This window comes from Rhinatrema bivittatum, chromosome 3, assembly GCF_901001135.1.
Source record: "Rhinatrema bivittatum chromosome 3, aRhiBiv1.1, whole genome shotgun sequence".
Taxonomy (NCBI): Eukaryota; Metazoa; Chordata; class Amphibia; order Gymnophiona; family Rhinatrematidae; genus Rhinatrema; species Rhinatrema bivittatum.
The window spans coordinates 314,562,090-314,580,541 of record NC_042617.1 but is presented as its reverse complement, the minus strand read 5'-3'; the positions used below and the strand labels follow the sequence as shown (position 1 = coordinate 314,580,541).

Below are 18,452 nucleotides of genomic sequence, written 5' to 3'. Positions count from 1 at the left end.
TATTTTAAATACGAACCTGTAAGATTGTTTTAGAAAAAACACAAGGAAAGATTTTGTTTTACTGTCTGTTTTATTTTGAATAATAGTTATCTACTATATTTATCTATCTATAATTTATTTTTTACAGAAGGTGGTGGATGTATGGGACATCCTCCAAATGGAGGTGGTGGAGACAAGAACAGTATCTGAATTCGAGAAAGCATGGGAGAAGCACAGTGCAACTCTAAATGGTAGGGATTGTACTGGAGAGCAGCAGTTGTGGTTGGACAGATGTGATAAGTCATATGGTCATCTTCTGCTGTCATAGCAACATAATGATGGCAGAAAAAGACCAAATGGTCCATCCAGTCTACCCAGCAAGTTTCTTATGATAGTAACTGCCACTCTATGCAGGTTACTCCCAAGCATTATGTTAAGGGTAGTAATACTACGAGCAACATTTTTTACAGGATCAGCAGCCTTGATAATTCAGATAGTTCTGCTTGAACATGCTTTGCTTTTGGACTTGGCCATAGAAGCAGTCTGTGCTTTTTCTCTGTCTGCATATCAATACCCTGGACCTTAAAAGTCAGGGCCCAGTATTGGCTATCATCTGAATCCAATTTCTCTTTCTATAATGAAAGATCCCTTTCAGCCATTAGACTCACATGATGAGCTGAAGTACCTCACTTGAATGGTCATAATTTTGGAGGCCAGTACTTTGGCAAACAAAATTATTGAGCTCTGGGCCTTAGCAATTGATCCACCTTTTGTGCTGTTTTTTTCACAATAGGATGGTTCTGCACGCACATCCTAAGTTCCAGCCTAAGTTAGTGTTGGACTTCCACCTTAACCATTGTCCATCCTACATTTTTCCCAGTCCGCATTCCACAAAGACAAAAAAACCTTACACAGGTTGGATTGTAAAAGGGCCTTAGTCTTCTGTCTGTAGAAATCTGAAGCCATTAAAATCGTAATTTTCATTATTTTACAAGTAATAACCACTTTAGCAAAAATAATTCAGCGTGAGAGCTATGACTATAGCAGGACAAAATGGCTGGCACCCTGTGCAAAGTTGGAGCCCCCTCCTATATTGTGCCTGACCTGGGTGTGTAGGTGGGGATCCCTCCCATTGATGTAGCCAGCCCAGCTCGCTCTTCCATCAACCCATCCTCTCCCCACACACCTTCTCTGTCTTTTACCTCTCAGCCCATCTCCATCCCTTTCTCTCCTTCCCCCAATATATTCTCCCTCAAATCCAACCCAATCAGTCTCAACCCCCACCTGTCCAACCAGTCAGCCTCCATCATACTGTCTCCACCTCCATACCTTCTAACCCAGCTAATTCCCCTACATCCCCCTCCCCCATTATTTTCTCTGGAGGCTTGCTATAGGCACTACCTCTTGAAGAGCTATTATGTTTTGTTTTGGAACCCTGTGGATCTCACTGCTTTTGAGTTGTGCAGTTTCTGAACTTCTAGTCTTTCTCCTGCAAGAACAGGATGGGAATTTAGATGCACTGCAGCTCAAACTCACTGAATGCTGCATGGTGCTAGAAGATAACAGTTCTGAAAGCAGCAGTAAAGTGTGTACTGAGGAAAAGGGAATCAAGCAGCAACACTTTGGCTCAATGGGAGCGTTCAGTGGAGTGCCTCAGAGATCTGTACTTGGATCGGTGCTTTTCAATATATTTATAAATGATCTGGAAAGAAATACGACAAGTGGGGTTAACAATTTGCGGATGATACAAAATTATTCAGAGTAGTTAAATCACAAGCGGATTGTGATACATTACTGGAGGACCTTGCGAGACTGGAAGATTGGACATCCAAATGGCAGATGAAATTTAATGTGGACAAGTGCAAGGTGTTGCATATAGGGAAAAATAATTCTTGCTGCAGTTGCACATTATTAGGTTCCATATTAGGAGCTACCATCCAGGAAAAAGATCTAGGCATCTGTTGCGTATGTCGATCGCAGATGGCTGCGACTGTTCTGCCTCACCTCTCTTCTACCCTTTTCCTCCTCTCTTGGAAGGATGGCTGCCTCCGCTGCTGATTGCTGAAACCCTCGGCGTCTCCAAAACAGCATGGGCGTCCCCGTCTGCCATGCTTCTTCCTGAGGCTTCCTAGGGCACGCACGTGCACACTGCCTACGCTTTTGAATATGTCATGGCGGGAACCTCAGGGGTGTCCTCACCGCATGACATCAGTACCTCTGGGTATTTAAACCTCCGCTCTGCTCCAATACAACGAGTTAGCAAGGACTTTGGTTTTGCTACTCTAACCGCTTTTAAACTGCTCGCTTGGATTCCTCTTTACCCTCTGGGGTATATCGCTCCTGCAGAAGCTCTATGTACCCGCTTCTCGGGGGCCTCTTGCTTCTACCTGCCCTTCGGGGTTCAACTTACTAACCTAAAGGACACCTGCTCCTCAGGGGTCTTGTCTTCTTTCTTTCAGGATTCCTCAGCGCTCCTAGGTACTCGCTCCTCGAGGGCCTATCCTGCCCAGGGTATCCTGCACCTCGGACCACGGGTCCTTCTCTTCATTCTACTACCAAAGGAAGTTTATCAGCACTGCCACTCTGTGAGTATCACTACGCTCCAGCTCTCCATATTCCACCCTTCAGGTTCATGGCCTATCCTGCGCTGTGGAACACTACTGGACCTTTGCTACATCTGGGTGAGACCATCTACTACCGAGACTGTCTGAGCTTACTGAGATATCGCTGGGCTACAGTACTGACCATTCCTTGGGCAAGATTCAACTCTAACAACTGCAGTATAATAAAGCTTTCTTTCCTCAGTGTCTGCTTCCTAGAGTCTAGCCAATTGTTGTGGTTCCCCACGGGGCTCTCCCTGTGGGAGGAGTCATCGCCACTTCGACCAAGAGTCCACAATATGCCACAAACCCAACAGATTGCTAACTCCATAGACTCGGTTCAGCTCACAGCCTTGCAGGCCATTCCTGGCCTAGCCCAGCGGATCACTGAGCAACAAAAGTCTCTAGAAAGCCTGGCTACTGCCTTTAATCAATTACATGCATAACTGAATTCTTCAGCAACTCCAGTGAAATAATTGCTGTCTCTAGTGGTGAATATCAAGACCACTGAATCGCTATCCATGCCTACCCAATTCACGGGCAAAGCACGGATGTGTAGAGGGTTTGTCAACCATTGCAGTATGCATTTTTCTTTACAACCTACCCTGTTTCCCAAAGAAGCTTCCAAGACCACCTATATCCTATCTCTACTTGAAGGAAGAGCTTTGGCTTGGGCTTCACAGTTATGGGAAAGTGAAGATCCTATCCTGAATGACCTATCAGGATTTCTGAAACCTTTCGAGTCTGTCTTCAATGACCCGGCTCGCCAGACCGTCGCTGGATCTTCTCTGCTTAACCTCCAGCAAGGTAATAAGCCGCTTACAGACTATGTGATTGAATTCAAGACTTTAGCATCCGAACTACACTGTGGCACTGGATGTTTACTAGGGATGTGAATCGGGCTTCGGACGATTGAAAATATCATCGATATTTTCAAAATCGTCAGAAATCGGGGGCTCGCCCGAAACGATAGGAAAACCCCAAGATATTGATCGTGGGGGTTCTCTTATCATTTTGGGGGAGGGCAGAAAAAACGGCACACAAAAATAACCCCTAAACCCATCCCAACCCTTTAAAACTAATCCCTTTGCTTCCCCCACCCTCCCAACCCCCACAAAAACATTTTACAGGTACCTGGTGGTCCAGTGGGGGTCCCGGGAGCAATCTCCTGCTCTCGGACCGTCGGCTGCCACTAATAAAAATGGTGCCGATAGCCTTTGCCCTTACCATGTGACAGGGTATCCGTGCCATTGGCCAGCCCCTGTCACATGGTAGGAGCACTGGATGGCCTGCGCCATTTTTAAAGATGGCAACAGCCATCCAGTGCTCCCTCCATGTGACAGGGGCCAGCCAATGGCACGGATACCCTGTCACATTGTTTATCGGGCGCAGCCGATGAACAAAACGTGATCGGGCCCAATGAAAAAAAACACACATGTGAATCTGAACCGATTCTGGTTCCAATTCACATCTCTAATGTTTACGTGCTATGTTCATGGAGGGTCTCAACTCTCGTTTAAAGGACGAACTGGTGGATTGGTGATCTGCCTGATACCCTTGAGTCTCTTATGGAACTGGCTGGGAGAATTGACTGCCATATTTGAGACCGAACTCAAGACGTTAAGAGTCCTTGGAAGCCCGTCCCATGAGCTAATCATCCTAAACCTGTGCTAATTGCCTCAAGCCTACCGTCTGCTCCTTTAGAAGAGACGAGCTTATGCAACTAGGATGAAGTAATTTAACTTCTAACGAAAGACGTTTTCGCAAATGCATGGGGTTATGCATGTACTGTGGCCAATCAGGCCATGCCGTCCAAACCTGTCCCATCTGTCTGGGAAATTGAAAGGCCTAGGATCCACAGGAGGACTCCTCCTAGGTCTCACTGCTCGAACTCCTCCATTATCTCTACCAGTCTCACTTCTCTGCAGAAGCCTAGAATTTCAGACCCTTGCTCTCATAGACTCTGGAGCCAGAGGAAATTTCATCTTAAAAAGCTTAGTAGAACATCTACGGATTCCTACCACACCAATAGCTAAGCCATTGCTATTATCTTCAATCCATGGGGAACCACTTCCTGGAGAAGTTTCATTGATTACCCAGGCCATTGGCCTGCGCACCGGAGCTTTACACTCTGAATCCATCTCCTTCCTCGTATTGGAAAATGCCATGCACCCAGTGGTGCTCAGAATGCCTTGGCTACAAGATCATATGCCACAGTTTTATTGGGCCATGCTGGAATTATCCCGGTGGGGACCTGGCTGTCATGGTCGGTGTCTCGTGGAAGTCTCGCCGCTAATATGCATGTCCAGTACACCATCGTTACCTCCACAATATGCCTCCTTCCAGGATGTCTTCTGTAAACAAGCAGCAGATGTACTTCCACCGCACAGAGTTTTTGACTGCTCTATAAACCTGAAACCCAATGTGGAGCCTCCAAAAGAAAGAGTTTACCCTCTTTCTGCAACTGAGATTAAGGCCATGTCCGCCTATATACAAGAGAACCTTCAAAAAGGAATCATCAGACCCTGGTCCCTTGAGAAGTATGCCTGAACAGAAAACCAACATGGAGAAGGAAATCCCCAGAAGCCTCTGCTTGTCTTTGGCCTGCTTGGGCTGAATGGACTCTGAGTGACTTACAGAATGTCCCTGGATATCTGTAGAAGCAGGCAAGCTGGCACCAGACAGGTGATGCCTATTCATAGGGTCACAAAGAAGAAACCACAGGGGAGCTTCAGGCACTATTCTCAGATGTTTGTAATCAACATAACTACAGATGTGTTGATTGTCTTGTCCAGTAAGAGATTAACAGAACAAAGAGAGCCATGGAAAATGGGCTACACATCCTGGGAAGCCATTCAGGGTAGTTAGCGATGATGTTATCATGCAGTTGACATTTCAACTTATGTAAATGATCCTTTGGGCAGTCATGCAAATCGCTAGAACCTTCTATCCTTTTCCTGTATTTGAATGTTATCTATAAAACAAGGGTCACTTCCTGTATCCAGAGAGATGCTGGTCAGTTTTGTAAGACTAAGGGCACCCAGTACCCAGCATCTCCCGAGAACACTTATATTGATTAATAAAAATACATTATACTTTTACTGAGTCTAAGTGTTCTTGTGTCCCTGGCCATAAGCATAGAGTAAGCTTTACACCCTGCATCGACTACAGGGGTCTGAATGAAATTATCAACAAGGACCGGTATCTCCTGCCTCTGATTTCTTGATTTCTAAACTATTTGACAGGCTCCAAGGAGCCAAGATATTTTCCAAACTGGATCTCAAAGGAGCTTGCAACTTGGTGCGCATTCGTGAAGGAGACGAATGGAAGACAGCTTTTAACACCCACGATGGACACTTCGAATATCTCGTCATGCCCTTCGGATTAAGTAATGTACCTGCAGTCTTTCAAAATATGACGAACGACATCCTATGGGACTTACTATATCAATGTGTAGTAGTATATCTTGATGATATTCTGATCTACAAACATATCAAGAGGACGTCAAGAAAGTTTTAAGATGCCTGCGGGAGTACCACTTATATGCAAAACTAGAGAAGTGCGAGTTCCACAAGGAATCTGTACCCTTCCTGGGCTACATTGTTTGTAAAAACGGGTTTCAGATGGACCCCAAGAAATTAGAAATTATCTGGGATTGGCCACAACCTACAGGCATGAAGGTACTGCGCTGCTTCTTGGGCTTCATGAACTACTACCGTTCCTTTATCAAGAACTACTCATCATTGACAGTTCCTCTCACTGCTATGACCAGAAAGAGAGCCAACCCCACCAACTGGTCTCCTGAAGCATATCAGCCTTTCTGACTCTCAAAGAGGCTTTTCAAAAGAAGCCGTGCCTCCATCATCCGGACCCGCATCGCCCATTCATCGTCGAGGTCAATGCATCGGACGTCGGCGTGGGAGCGGTTTTGAGCCAGTTCAGCGAATCCAATGTGCTCCATCCCTGCTTTTTCTTCTCAAGGCAGTTCTCGTCGGCCGAAAGAAATTACAGAATCAGAGACAAAGAATTACTCGCAATCAAGCTGGCCTTTGAGGAGTGGCGTCCTTGGCTGGAAGGCGCACAACATCAGATAGTAGTGTACACCAATCACAAGAACTTGGAGTACCTCAGACATGCACAACGACTCAATCACCGTCAAGCAAGATGGTCACTGTTCTTTAACAGATTCGATTTCCTCTTGAAATGCCGTCTGGGAGAGAAGAACACCCAGGCTGATGCCCTGTCACGATCCTTCTCCCCTCAGGATGTGCCTGATGAACACCATCACATCATTGACCCCGGGAGGGTGGTTCTTGCAGCCACTCATGTTATACCCGCTGGGAAGATGGTTGTGGCTAGAAATCAAAGGAAGAAACTGTTGAAGTGGGCGCACAATTCTCGCCTGGCCAGCCATCCTGGACAGAGTTGTACTTTGGCCATGTTACAGTGGTATAACTGGTGGCCAACAATGAAAAAGGATGAACAAGCTTATGTGGGTTCCTACGCTGTCTGCGCCAAGCAAAAGGCACCAGCCAGACCAGCGCCGGATGAACCCTGGACACATATAGCCACTGATTTTGTGGTAGACTTGCCACAATCCAATGGAAACAACACCATTTGGGTCACAGTTGACCGCTTCTCCAAGATGGCACATTTTGTAGCGCTACCAGGATTACCCTCTGCTGTGGAGTTAGCGAAACTCTTCATTAAACAGATCTTCCGCCTTCATGGTATGCCTAAGCATATTCTGTCTGACAGAGGAGTACAATTCACTGCTAAATTCTGGAGAGCCCTATGTCAAATATTTGACATCTCCTTGAACTTAACCTCCGCTTACCACCCTCAGTCTAATGGACAGACTGAAAGAATGAACAGAATGCTTAAACAGTTTCTACGATCCTATGTAAATTCAAGACAGTGACTGGGCAGAACTGCTGCCTTGGGCTGAATTTACTATCAACTCACATCCTGCTACATCTACGGGGTCTTCTACCTTCCAACTCATCTATGGATGACAACCGCTTCCTCCTCTACCAATCCCATTATCTGTGGCTTCTCTGGCCGCACAGGCTACTGCAGCAGAGTTATCATAACTTTGGAAGAAAATGAAGGATCTACTCTTCAAAGCAGGACAGAAAGCAAAAAATATCTATGATGCTCACCATCGAAATGCACCTCAGTTTCAGCCTGGAGACAAAGTCTTGCTGAGTACCAAGTTTCTCAGTCTTAAAATACCCTCAGCACGTTTTGCACCTCGCTATGTATTTATTTATTTAACATTTTTATATACCGACATTCATGAAAAAATATCATATCATATCGGTTTACAAGGAACAAAATGTAGGACCCTTTGCTATCCTTCGGTGCTTGGTGAACCTGACGTACAGTTTTAGACTACCTCCATCAATGAAAATACACAACGCCTTCCACGTCTCTCTGTTAAAAACCTTGATGTTCTCTGAATTTTCCAAAAAAAACCCAGAACCGACTAGTCTGGACACAGAGGACGACATCGAATACACTATCGATGACATCTTGGATGTTCGGAAGAGAGGTAAGACGTGGGGGAATACCTCATCTCCTGGGAAGGCTATGGACCAGAAGAAAACTCATAGGAACCTCTGGCCAACATCATGGATAAAGACATGGTACGTCAATTCCATCTATCACACCCACGAAAACCCAGACCACCAGGAAGAGGACCTGGAGGGGGCCCTTTGAAGGGGGTACTATTGCGTCCGTCGGTCGCAGACAGCTGTGACCGCTCTGCCTCACCTCATTTTTACCTTTTTCCTCCTCCATGGGTAAGATGGCTGCCTCTGGTGCCGAGTGCCGAAACCCTCGGTGTCTCCAACTCAGCATGGGCATCCCCGTCCACCATGCTCCTTCCCGTGGCCTCCTAGGGCACGCGCACGCACGCTGCCTACGCTTATCAACATGTCATGGCGGGAACCTCAGGGGCGTCCCCATCAAATGACGTCAATACCTCTGGATATTTAAGCCTCCGCTCCTAACCAACGAGTTAGCAAAGACTTTGGTTTAGCTACTCTGACTGCTCCTAGCTGCACGCTTGGGCGCCTTGCTGCCCTCTGGGGTATCTCGCTCCTGAAGAAGCTCTGGGCACCTGCTCCTTGGGGGCCTCTCACTTCCAACTACCCTTCGGGGTTTCTACTACTTAACCAGACTTGTTTGTGTAGATGCCTATTCTCAGTGGGTTGAGGCCTTTCCTTGCGATTTCAGACAACTGCTCCTTGGGGGTCTCTCTTCTCTATTTCAGGATCCATCTACGCTCATAGGTACTCGCTCCTCGATGGCCTTTCCAGCCAGGGTATCCTGCACCACGTACCTCGGGTCCCTTCTTCCTTCTACTACCAGGAGGATTCCTGCACTACTCTTCAGTGAGTACTTCTTTGCTCCAGCTCTCCAATTCCACCCTTCAGGTTCGGCTTATCCCACTCAGCGGAACACTACCAACCTAGTTACATCCGGGTGAGACCATCTACCTCTGAGACTGTCTGTGCTTAGTCGCACATCGCTGGACTTCTGTGTCATCCATTCCTGTGCAAGTACCATCTCTCTACAGCAGTACAATAAAGCTTTCCTACCCAGTGTCTGCTATTTTGAGTCTAGTCTATCGCTGTGGTTCCCCACGGGGCCCCTCCTCATGGGAGGAGTCATCACCACTGCAACCAAGAGTCCACACTATGCCACAAACCCAACAACCTGCTTCTGCATATAAATCATGGTTATTATTTGTACATGTTATATTTTTTTCACTTGCCTCAAAATTATACGCAGATATTTATAAAATGAGTAGAGAAAGTTTGTATTTTCTTGCCTTTGAAATATTCACAGAACTTTCCATTTTAAAACTGATTTCATGCAGATTGATTCAACTGATCAAGTTTGCGATCTTGGAATTTTAATTGATCAAGAATTCAAAATGAAAACTGACGTAAAGCGAAAAATAAGGGATGGTTATTTTAAATTGAACACTTTAAAACGTCTTAAGCCTTTGTTAGATTTTAATGATTTCAGAACCGTTTTACTAACTCTGCTTTTTTCATCCATTGATTATTGTAATGCTCTTTTATTTGGCTTACCTGGAAACTGTTTAAGACCATTACAACTGCTCCAAAATGCAACTGCCAGACTATTGTGCAGAGGAAAAAAAATTGACCATATTAGTCCAACTTTGATCGATCTTCATTGGCTTCCAATAAAACAGAGAATCGAGTACAAAATTCTATTTATTATACATAAATCACTTAGGGGATCATTTTCCAAAGCGATGGCACGCGAAAAGTCCCTTTTCGCGTGCAATCACTAAAAAGGGGAGGCGTCAAGACTAGAACAGGAGGAGTCGGGGCAGCACTGGGCGGATGCCGCGAAGACATTGCAGACAGCGAAAAGGTAAGAACCCTTTCCGCTGCTAATTTTGAACCCAATATCACTACCTTGTATGATGGCGCTATTGGGTGTGAAAGCCAGCAGCGATCGCACTGCAGATGTGAAATCGCTGCCGGCTTTCGCAGGCCTGCCCCCCATTTCACCCCTCCCGCCCCCCATTACCATGTGATTCAGGAAGCCGCGGTAGCTTAGAAAATCTAGGCCTAAATTGTGAACCAACTGAATGGTTAAACCCTTCTCTATACCTACACACACCTGAAAGGAATTTAAAGTCAGCTAATGAAGGACTTCTTACAGTGCTGTCAATAAGAACTGCTCATTTGTTCAAAGTCAGAGATAGAGCAATTTCGGTAGCGGGCCCTAAATTATGGAACTTTTTATCTGATGAGCTTAGACTCCAAAAGACATTAAAACATTTTTAAAAAACCTTAAAACTTGGTTATTTAGCAGTCAGATACGCCTGTGATATTTTTAAAGTAATGGTTAAGCAGCAATTAGCAGTCAGAAATGCTTGTGACACTTTAATGCAGTGGTGTTAGCGGTAAATAATGGTCAGAAGTGTTTCTTTTGTTTTTTACAACAAACATTTTTAGATACTTTACTTTTTATTTTATTTCTATTTTATTTAAGAAATCTTATTTTTTTATCAAATGTATTTTATTACTTTTATATGAATTTTATTTTTTATTGCTTATTTTAATTTTATTGTTTTTTCGTTTATTAAGTTTGGTATTTCTTAATTGTACACCGTCTGGATTGATAGTATATAAAATAAATAAAGAAAGAAATATAGCTACTTTTGGAGCAGAAACACATGGCATTTTATAAACAGTGTAGCTTCTGCCACACTGTTTATAAAATACTAGCATTAATCTCTGTGTGTCCACTTATGTGTGCGAATGCTCTTCTGTGGATGGGTTTGAAAATTGGGCTCTCAGTGTAGGTACACAGTCTGTTATGTGTGAGGCAATAAAGTGTCTTGCCAAAGGTCACAAGGAGTATCAGTGAGTGAAGTGGGATTTGAACGCTGGCTTCCCTAGCATGCTGCTATAACCACTAGGCCACTCCTCCACGCCACACCTATTGGGGTAGATTTTATAAACTTACGCGCGCGTGTACTTTTGTACTTTGTACGCGTAGCCGGGTGTATCTTATAAAATCGCCGAGCCCTACGCGCGCTGCCCATTCCCTCCACCACCCCCCCCCCCCCCCCCCCCCCCCCGCACCTTCCCCTCCCTAACCCACCCTCCCGGCCCTATCTAACCCCCCCCCCCTACCGATGTCGGCAGAGTTACGCCTGCCCGAAGCAGTTGTATCTCTGTGCGCGCCAGCGGGCTGCTCGCCCCCGACACGTCCCCTTGCGAAGCCCCGGGATTTGTGCGCGCAGAGGGCTTTTAAAAGGGTGACCCTTTTAAAATCCGGCCCATTATTTGTGAGAGTGGCCTAAGAGGGTAAAATGACATATATATTTGAAAATGAAATGCATGCATGATTCTTTTCTCTCCTGACTTAAATATGCTCCTGGGAATGCCTCATTTTAACTGTCTCAAAGTGAGGCTCCTGTATACTTTTAGCCAGGCAAAGGATTGACATTTTTGCACAGGCCAACTTACAGGTAAATGGCTTTGAAACTGCCCTCTAAAATGTAAGTTCTCATAGTGTCATTATACCAATTTCTTGGAGTATTTGTCTCTTTATTGATGCATTCTAATAAATATAAGGCCCAGACTGGAGGCACCAAAGGGCCTGTCCCTTTGTGAGACCATGAGAAGGACCATGTAATGTTTTATGTAGTTCTATATTGGTTTTTATTTAGAGCATTGTTTAGTGAATTTGATGGGCCATGTACTTTTAGATTGTTCAATTGTACTAATATGACAACTGTTATAGAAGCTAATAAGATCCAAGTAATTATTGGAGAAGGGAGATATGGAGGTTTGTCTGTGTCTAGATTTGCTCAGCGGTCAGATCAAAGTATTTTATATCCGACTAAGTTTAATGTTGGTTGTGCTGACGATGGAAGATCTAAATTAACTGCAGCATATCTGAATGCACGTTCAGTTCGTAAAAAGGAGAATGATGGCTTTATATTTTTTATTGTAGTATTGTATTGATATTTTATTTATCTCAGAATTTTGGAATAACACTTCAAATATGCTTCTGCTTAATAACATGTCCTTGTTTCACGCATGTGGGATTGCCTAGGCCTGGAAATAAAAGGGGAGGAGTATTGTTAGTGATTTTTAAATCTTTTCTGGTATTTCGTAATTTGTTTGTTCAATCAGTTTACTGATTGAACAAACAATCATTAGGAGAAACAGTAAACTTCACTGGCCAAAACAGTGTTTTGGCCAGTTAAGTTCCTGTAACCAAAGAGTAATGTTTTGGATGGTTTTAATTAATGTTTGTTACATATTTATTTGAATTGTATGTATTTTTATTGTGTATCTTGGTTGTAATCCGAATTGGTGCATTGCAAATTGTGGACTATAGATCTGAAAAATAAATAAGTAAATAAATATTATAACAAAATTATATTTTTTTAAATTTAAGCGAGACAGATATATGCTATCTTTTTATTTAATTTCCCCATGTTGAAGACTTTATATTTTCTAAAACATCCTGTTTTTTCCTATGACTTTTCTTAATGCTCCTTTTACTTCTTGGTTTCTCAGGGAATAAATCATGGGGTTTAGCATTGGTGTTATAATGAGATAAAACACAGAGATCATTTTATCTTTATCTGGTGAATGACTTGACTTGGGTCGCATGTACATAAAGATGGCTGTTCCGTAGAATAAAGTCACCACGGTCAGGTGGGAGGCACAGGTGGAGAAGGCTTTGTATCTCCCATCGGTAGAACTGATTTTCAGTATCGTTGAAATGATATAAATATATGTTAAAAGAATTAAGAAAACAGGGATCAACAGGATTAATACACCAACTACAAAAATTACAATTTCATTGATAAAAGTATCAATGCATGACAGACTTAATACTGCAGGAACTTCACAAAGGAAATGATTAATTATATTGTGACCGCATAAGGGCATTGTTAGTGTAAAAGCAACATGTAGTATTGACAAAAGAAAACCACCTATCCATGTACCAGTTGCTATCATTATACAAACTGTCCTGTTCATAATAATCATGTAACGCAGGGGATTGCATATTGCCACATAGCGATCATACGCCATGACAGCTAGAAGAATGCATTCTGTTTCTCCTAATGAAAGATAGATGTACATTTGTGCTGCACAGTCACGAAAGGAAATTACTTTTCTCTTTGCCAAGAAAATTACCAGCATTTTAGGGACAATGCTAGATGTATAACAGATATCAAGGAAAGACAAATTACTGAGGAAAAAGTACATGGGAGTGTGGAGACGAGAATCAAGTCTGCATACGGTAATTAAGATAATGTTTCCTACCAGGGCTGTCATGTAAATAATTAAAAATATTATAAAGAGCAAAATGTTTGTAACTGGTTTATCTGAAAGCCCCAACAAGATGAATTCTGTCACAGAGCTCTGATTTCTTCTTTCCATGTTATTCACCAGTTTTATCTGGAGAGATTCAACAGAGACAGAAAGCATATTTGATATAATACGAAAGCCAACAGATAACATTCTTAATGAAACAATACAGAGAGGAAGACAAATTGTTTATCCAGTTCTTCTATACAATATGGGGATCATATTCAGCAGCATTTAGCCGTATAACTTGTGAGCAGCAACAGACATAGCATGTGTGTGTAAATGCTCCATTTCTTGTTAATAAAATCATGGACCTGGAGGCCACTGTGTGGTAGAGGCAGACTTGGATATAGTTGCAATCACTGAGGCTTGGTGAAATAGAAACCAGAATTGAGCTGTGACCCTTCCAGGCTGTTATCTCTTTAGAAGAGACAAACTACAGAAAAGGCATGAAGTGTAACAGTGTTTTGCACTAAGAATACAATTGTGCTAAGAGTTGCAAGTGCAATAAAAAATATACCTTAAAAAAATACATATATGAAGATGACAACAAGCACCTTCTTCATATTCTGACCAATGATTATACTGCTCTGAAGGAAATAGGACACAAGTATAAACTTGTGAATTCCCAGTGCTTGAGTATGATGGTCAGCCATTTATCTATTAAGAATTTGTTTTAAGAATATGCTATACTGGGCCAGACCAAGGATCCATGAAGCCCAGCATCCTCTTTCCAACAGTGCCCAATCCAGGCTACAAGTACCTTGCAAGTACCCAAACACTAAGTAGATCCCATGCTATTGATGCCAGTAATAGCAGTGGCTATTCTCTGAGTCTAAGACAACTTGATTAATTAGCAGTTAATGGACTTCTCCTCCATGAATTTATCCAAACCTTTTTTAAATCCAGCTGCACTAACTGCACTTACCACATCCTCTAGAAATAAATTCCAGAACTTAATTGTGCGTTGAGTAACAAAGAATTTTCTTTAATTAAATTTAAATGTGCTCCCTACTCCTTCTATTATCCAAAAGAGTAAATAACTGATTCACATTTACCTGTTCTAGACCTCTCATGATTTTAAGACCTCTATCTTATCCCCCCTCAGCCGTCTCCTCTCCAAGCTGAACAGCCCTAACCTCTTTAGTCTTTCCTTATAGGGGAGTTGTTCCATCCCCTTATCATTTTGGTTGCCCTTCTCTGTACCTTCTCCATCACAACTATATCTTTTTTGAGATGCGGCGACCAGAATTGTACACAATACTCAAGGTGTGGTCTCACCATGGAGTAATACAGAGGCATTATGAAATTTTACGTTTTATTCACCATTCCCTTCGTAATAATTCCTAATATTGTTTGTTTTTTTGACTGCTGCAGCACACTGAGCTGATGATTTCAATTTATTATACACTATGATGCATAGATCTTTTTCCTTGGTGGTAGCTCCTAATATGGAACCTAAGATAGTGTAACTACAGCATGGATAATTTTTCCCTATATCCATCACCTTGCACTTGTCCACATTAAATTTCATCTTCTATTTGGATGCCCAATCTTCTAGTCTTGCAAGGCCCTCCTTCAATTTATCACAATCAGCTTGTGATTTAACTACTCTGAATAATTTTTGTATCATCTGCAAATTTGATTATCTCACTCATCGTATTCCTTTCCAGATCATTTACAAAAACATTGAAAAGCACTAGTCCAAATACAAATCCCTGAGGCACTCCACAGTTTACTCTTTCCCACTGAGAAAATTGACCATTTAATCCTATTCTCTGTTTCCTGTCTTTCAACCAGTTTGTAATCCATGAAAAGACACCATCTCCTATCCCATGACTTTTTAGTTTCCTTGGAAGCCTCTCATGAGAGACTGTCAAACGCTTTCTGAAAATCCAAATATACTACATCTACTGGCTCACCTTTATCCACATATTTATTAACTCCTTCAAAAACATGTGGCAGATTTGTGAGGCAAGACTTACCTTGGGTAAATCCATGCTGACTGTGTTCCATTAAATCATGTCTTTCTATATGCTCTGTGATATTGATCTTTAGAATAGTTTCAACTATTTTCCCAGCACTGAAGTCAGGCTCACTGGTCTATAATTACCTGGATTGCCCCTGGAGACCTTTTTAAAAATTGGGGTTACAGCCAGGAAGTAATTTCAATGGGTTTCTCATTTACGCCGTGTTTCCCATGTAAGTGTTTGATTAAGAAACAAGATGATTTGTACATTTTCTTTATACGCAAATAGTTAAAAAATTTTTGGATCAACCAAACGCATCCCCAGCATCTAGTCAATAAATATAGATATTAGTGCAGGTTCTACATTAATAGCCTTTACTTTTGTATTATTTAGCTTATGAGCTCTCCCCTTAGTTTTTCTCCCACCGTGCAGAGCGCTCTTACTTTGTTTGATATTATTAATTGTATTGGTACTAAGAGTAATGTTGTAAAATATTATCTTAATAATATGTAATGATGGTCACCAATCCATGGTTTTTCGATTGCAAACGATTGATCAAGTTTGTATTGTTTGAAAATTATAAATAAAAAATTGGGGTTACAGTGACCACCCTACAGTCTTCAGGTACAAAGGATGATTTTAATGATAGTTTGCAAATTTTAACTATTAGATATGGAATTTCATTTTTTAGTTCCTTCAGAACCCTGGTGTGCATACCATCTGGCCCAGGTGATTTGCTACTCTTTACCTTGTCAATCTGGCCTACTACATTTTCCAGGTTCACAGTGATTTGGTTCAGTTCATCTGACTCATCACACTTGAAAACCATCTCTGGAACTGGTATCTCCCCAACATCCTCATTAGTAAACACAGAATCAAAGAATTAATTTAGTCTTTCTGCAATGGCCTTATCTTTCCTAAGAGCCTCTTTAACCCCTCGGTAATCTAACAGTCCAACCAACTTCCTCACAGGTTTCTTATTTTGTATATATTTTTTAAGTTTTTATTCTGAGTTATTGTCTATATGGCCAACCTCATTTCAAATTCTCTCAAAGCCTGTCTTATCAAGGTTTTACACTTAACTTGACAATGCTTATGCTTTTTCCTATTTTCTTCAGATGGATCCTTCCAATTTTTGAAGGATGTTTTTTTGGCTAAAATAGCCTCTTTCTCACCTTTTAACCATGGCGGTAATTGTTTTGCCTTCTTCCCACCTTTCTTAATGCATAGAATACATCAGGACTGTGCTTCTAAGATTGTATTTTTAAACGATGTCCACGTCTGTTGTATACCTTTAACCTTTTCAGCTGCACCTTTCAGTTTTTTCTATTTCCTCATTTTATCAAAGTTTCCCTTTTGAAAATTTAGTGTTAGAGCTGTAGATTTACATATTGTCCCCCTTCCAGTCATTAGTTCAAATTTGCTCATGTTATGTTCACTATTGCCAAGTGGCCCCACCACTGTTAACTCTCTCACCAAATCCTGCTTTTCACTAAGAATTAAATCTAAAATACCTCCCATTCTCGTTGGTTCCTGAACCAGTTGCTCCATGAAGCAGTCATTTATTCCATCCAGGAAATTTATGTGTCTAGCGTGCCCTGATGTTAAATTTACCCAATCAATTTTGAGGTAATTGAAATCTCCCATTATTATTGAACTGCCAAATTGGTTTGCTTCCCTGATCTCTCTTAGCATTTCATCATTTCTCTGATCATTTTGGCCAGGTGGATGATAATATACCCCTATCACTATACTCTTACCCAACACACATGGGATTTCTACCCATATAGATTCTACAGAGCATTTAGTCTCTTGTATGATCTTTATCCTGTTGGACTCTATACCCTCCCAGATAAAAAGTGCTACACCCCCACCTGCTTGATCTTCCCTATCATTGCAGATTAATTTGTACCCTAATATAGCACTGTGCCATTGGTTATTCTCCTTCCACAAGGTCTCTGAGATGCCAATTATGCCTATCTCATCATTCACTGCTATACATTCTAACTCTCCCATCTTACTTCTTAGACTTCTGGCATTGGCATGCAGACATTTCAAAATACGTCTTTTGTTTGTATTAACATCTTTTCAATTGATATGGATAATTTGGAATTATTTGGCTCAGGTGATTCTTTACTTATAGGCACATGAGCTACTTTTGCTTTTATTGGAACCTCTCTTTTGGGTTGCCCTAACTCTCCTGTTTCATTAGTATCCTTCAAGGATACATTCCTCCGATCCATGCACTGCTGAGTGACTGTCGGCTTTCCCCCTTGTTCTAGTTTAAAAGCTGCTCTATCTCCTTTTTGAAAGCTAGTGCCAGCAGCCTGCTTCCATTCTGGTTAAGGTGGAGCCCATCCCTTTGGAAAAGTCTCCCCCTTCCCTAAAAGGCTATTCAGTTCCTTAAAAGCTGAATTCCTCTTCCCTGCACCATCATCTCATCTATACATACATTGAGACTCCGGAGCTCTGCCTGCCTCTGAGGGATCTGCACATGGAACAAGGAGCATTTCAGAGAATGCCACTCTGGAGGTTCTGGGTTTCAGCTTTCTACCTAAAATCCTAAATTTGGCTTCCAGAATCTCCCTCTCACATTTTCCTATGTCATTGGTGCCCACATGTACCATGACAGCCGGCTCCTCCCCAGCACTGTCTATAATCCTATTTTGGTGCCGCATGCGGTCTGCCACCTTCGCACCAGGCAGGCAAGTTACCTGGTGCTCCTCACATCCACCAGCCACCAGGCTATCTACATTTCTAATAATCGAATCACCAACTATGATGTCCGACCTAACCCTTTCCTCCTGGGCAGTAGCCCTGGGAGACTTGTCTTCAATGTGAGAGGACAACACATCACCTGGATAGCAGGTCCTTGCTACAGAATCACTTCCTGCTACTCCAGGGTAACCCTCTCCAACTGGAAGACCTTTCAAAAAGGATATCGGTTTCCTTGTTGTGAGATTATGCTTTATATAATGAGGAAGTTTATTGGACATCTTCAAAGAATTTAGGATCCT

At 42.4% G+C, this 18,452-nt stretch overlaps 1 protein-coding gene across 2 annotated transcripts; it reads right to left on the bottom strand.

Moving 5' to 3' along the window:
- Positions 1-12,601: 12,601 nt before the first annotated feature.
- LOC115088771 (olfactory receptor 2D2-like) lies at positions 12,602-15,399 on the bottom strand. Of its 2 annotated transcripts, XM_029597002.1 has the most exons (2): positions 15,380-15,399; positions 12,602-13,526 (listed from the first exon to the last, which is right to left on the bottom strand). In XM_029597002.1, the coding sequence occupies exons 1-2, from the start codon at positions 15,397-15,399 to the stop codon at positions 12,602-12,604; spliced, it is 945 nt and encodes a 314-aa protein (XP_029452862.1). The 2 variants fall into 2 exon arrangements, with proteins under 2 accessions (XP_029452862.1, XP_029452864.1); XM_029597004.1 differs by lacking the exon at positions 15,380-15,399 and having other exon boundaries at positions 12,602-13,540.
- Between the last annotated feature and the right edge of the window lie 3,053 nt (positions 15,400-18,452).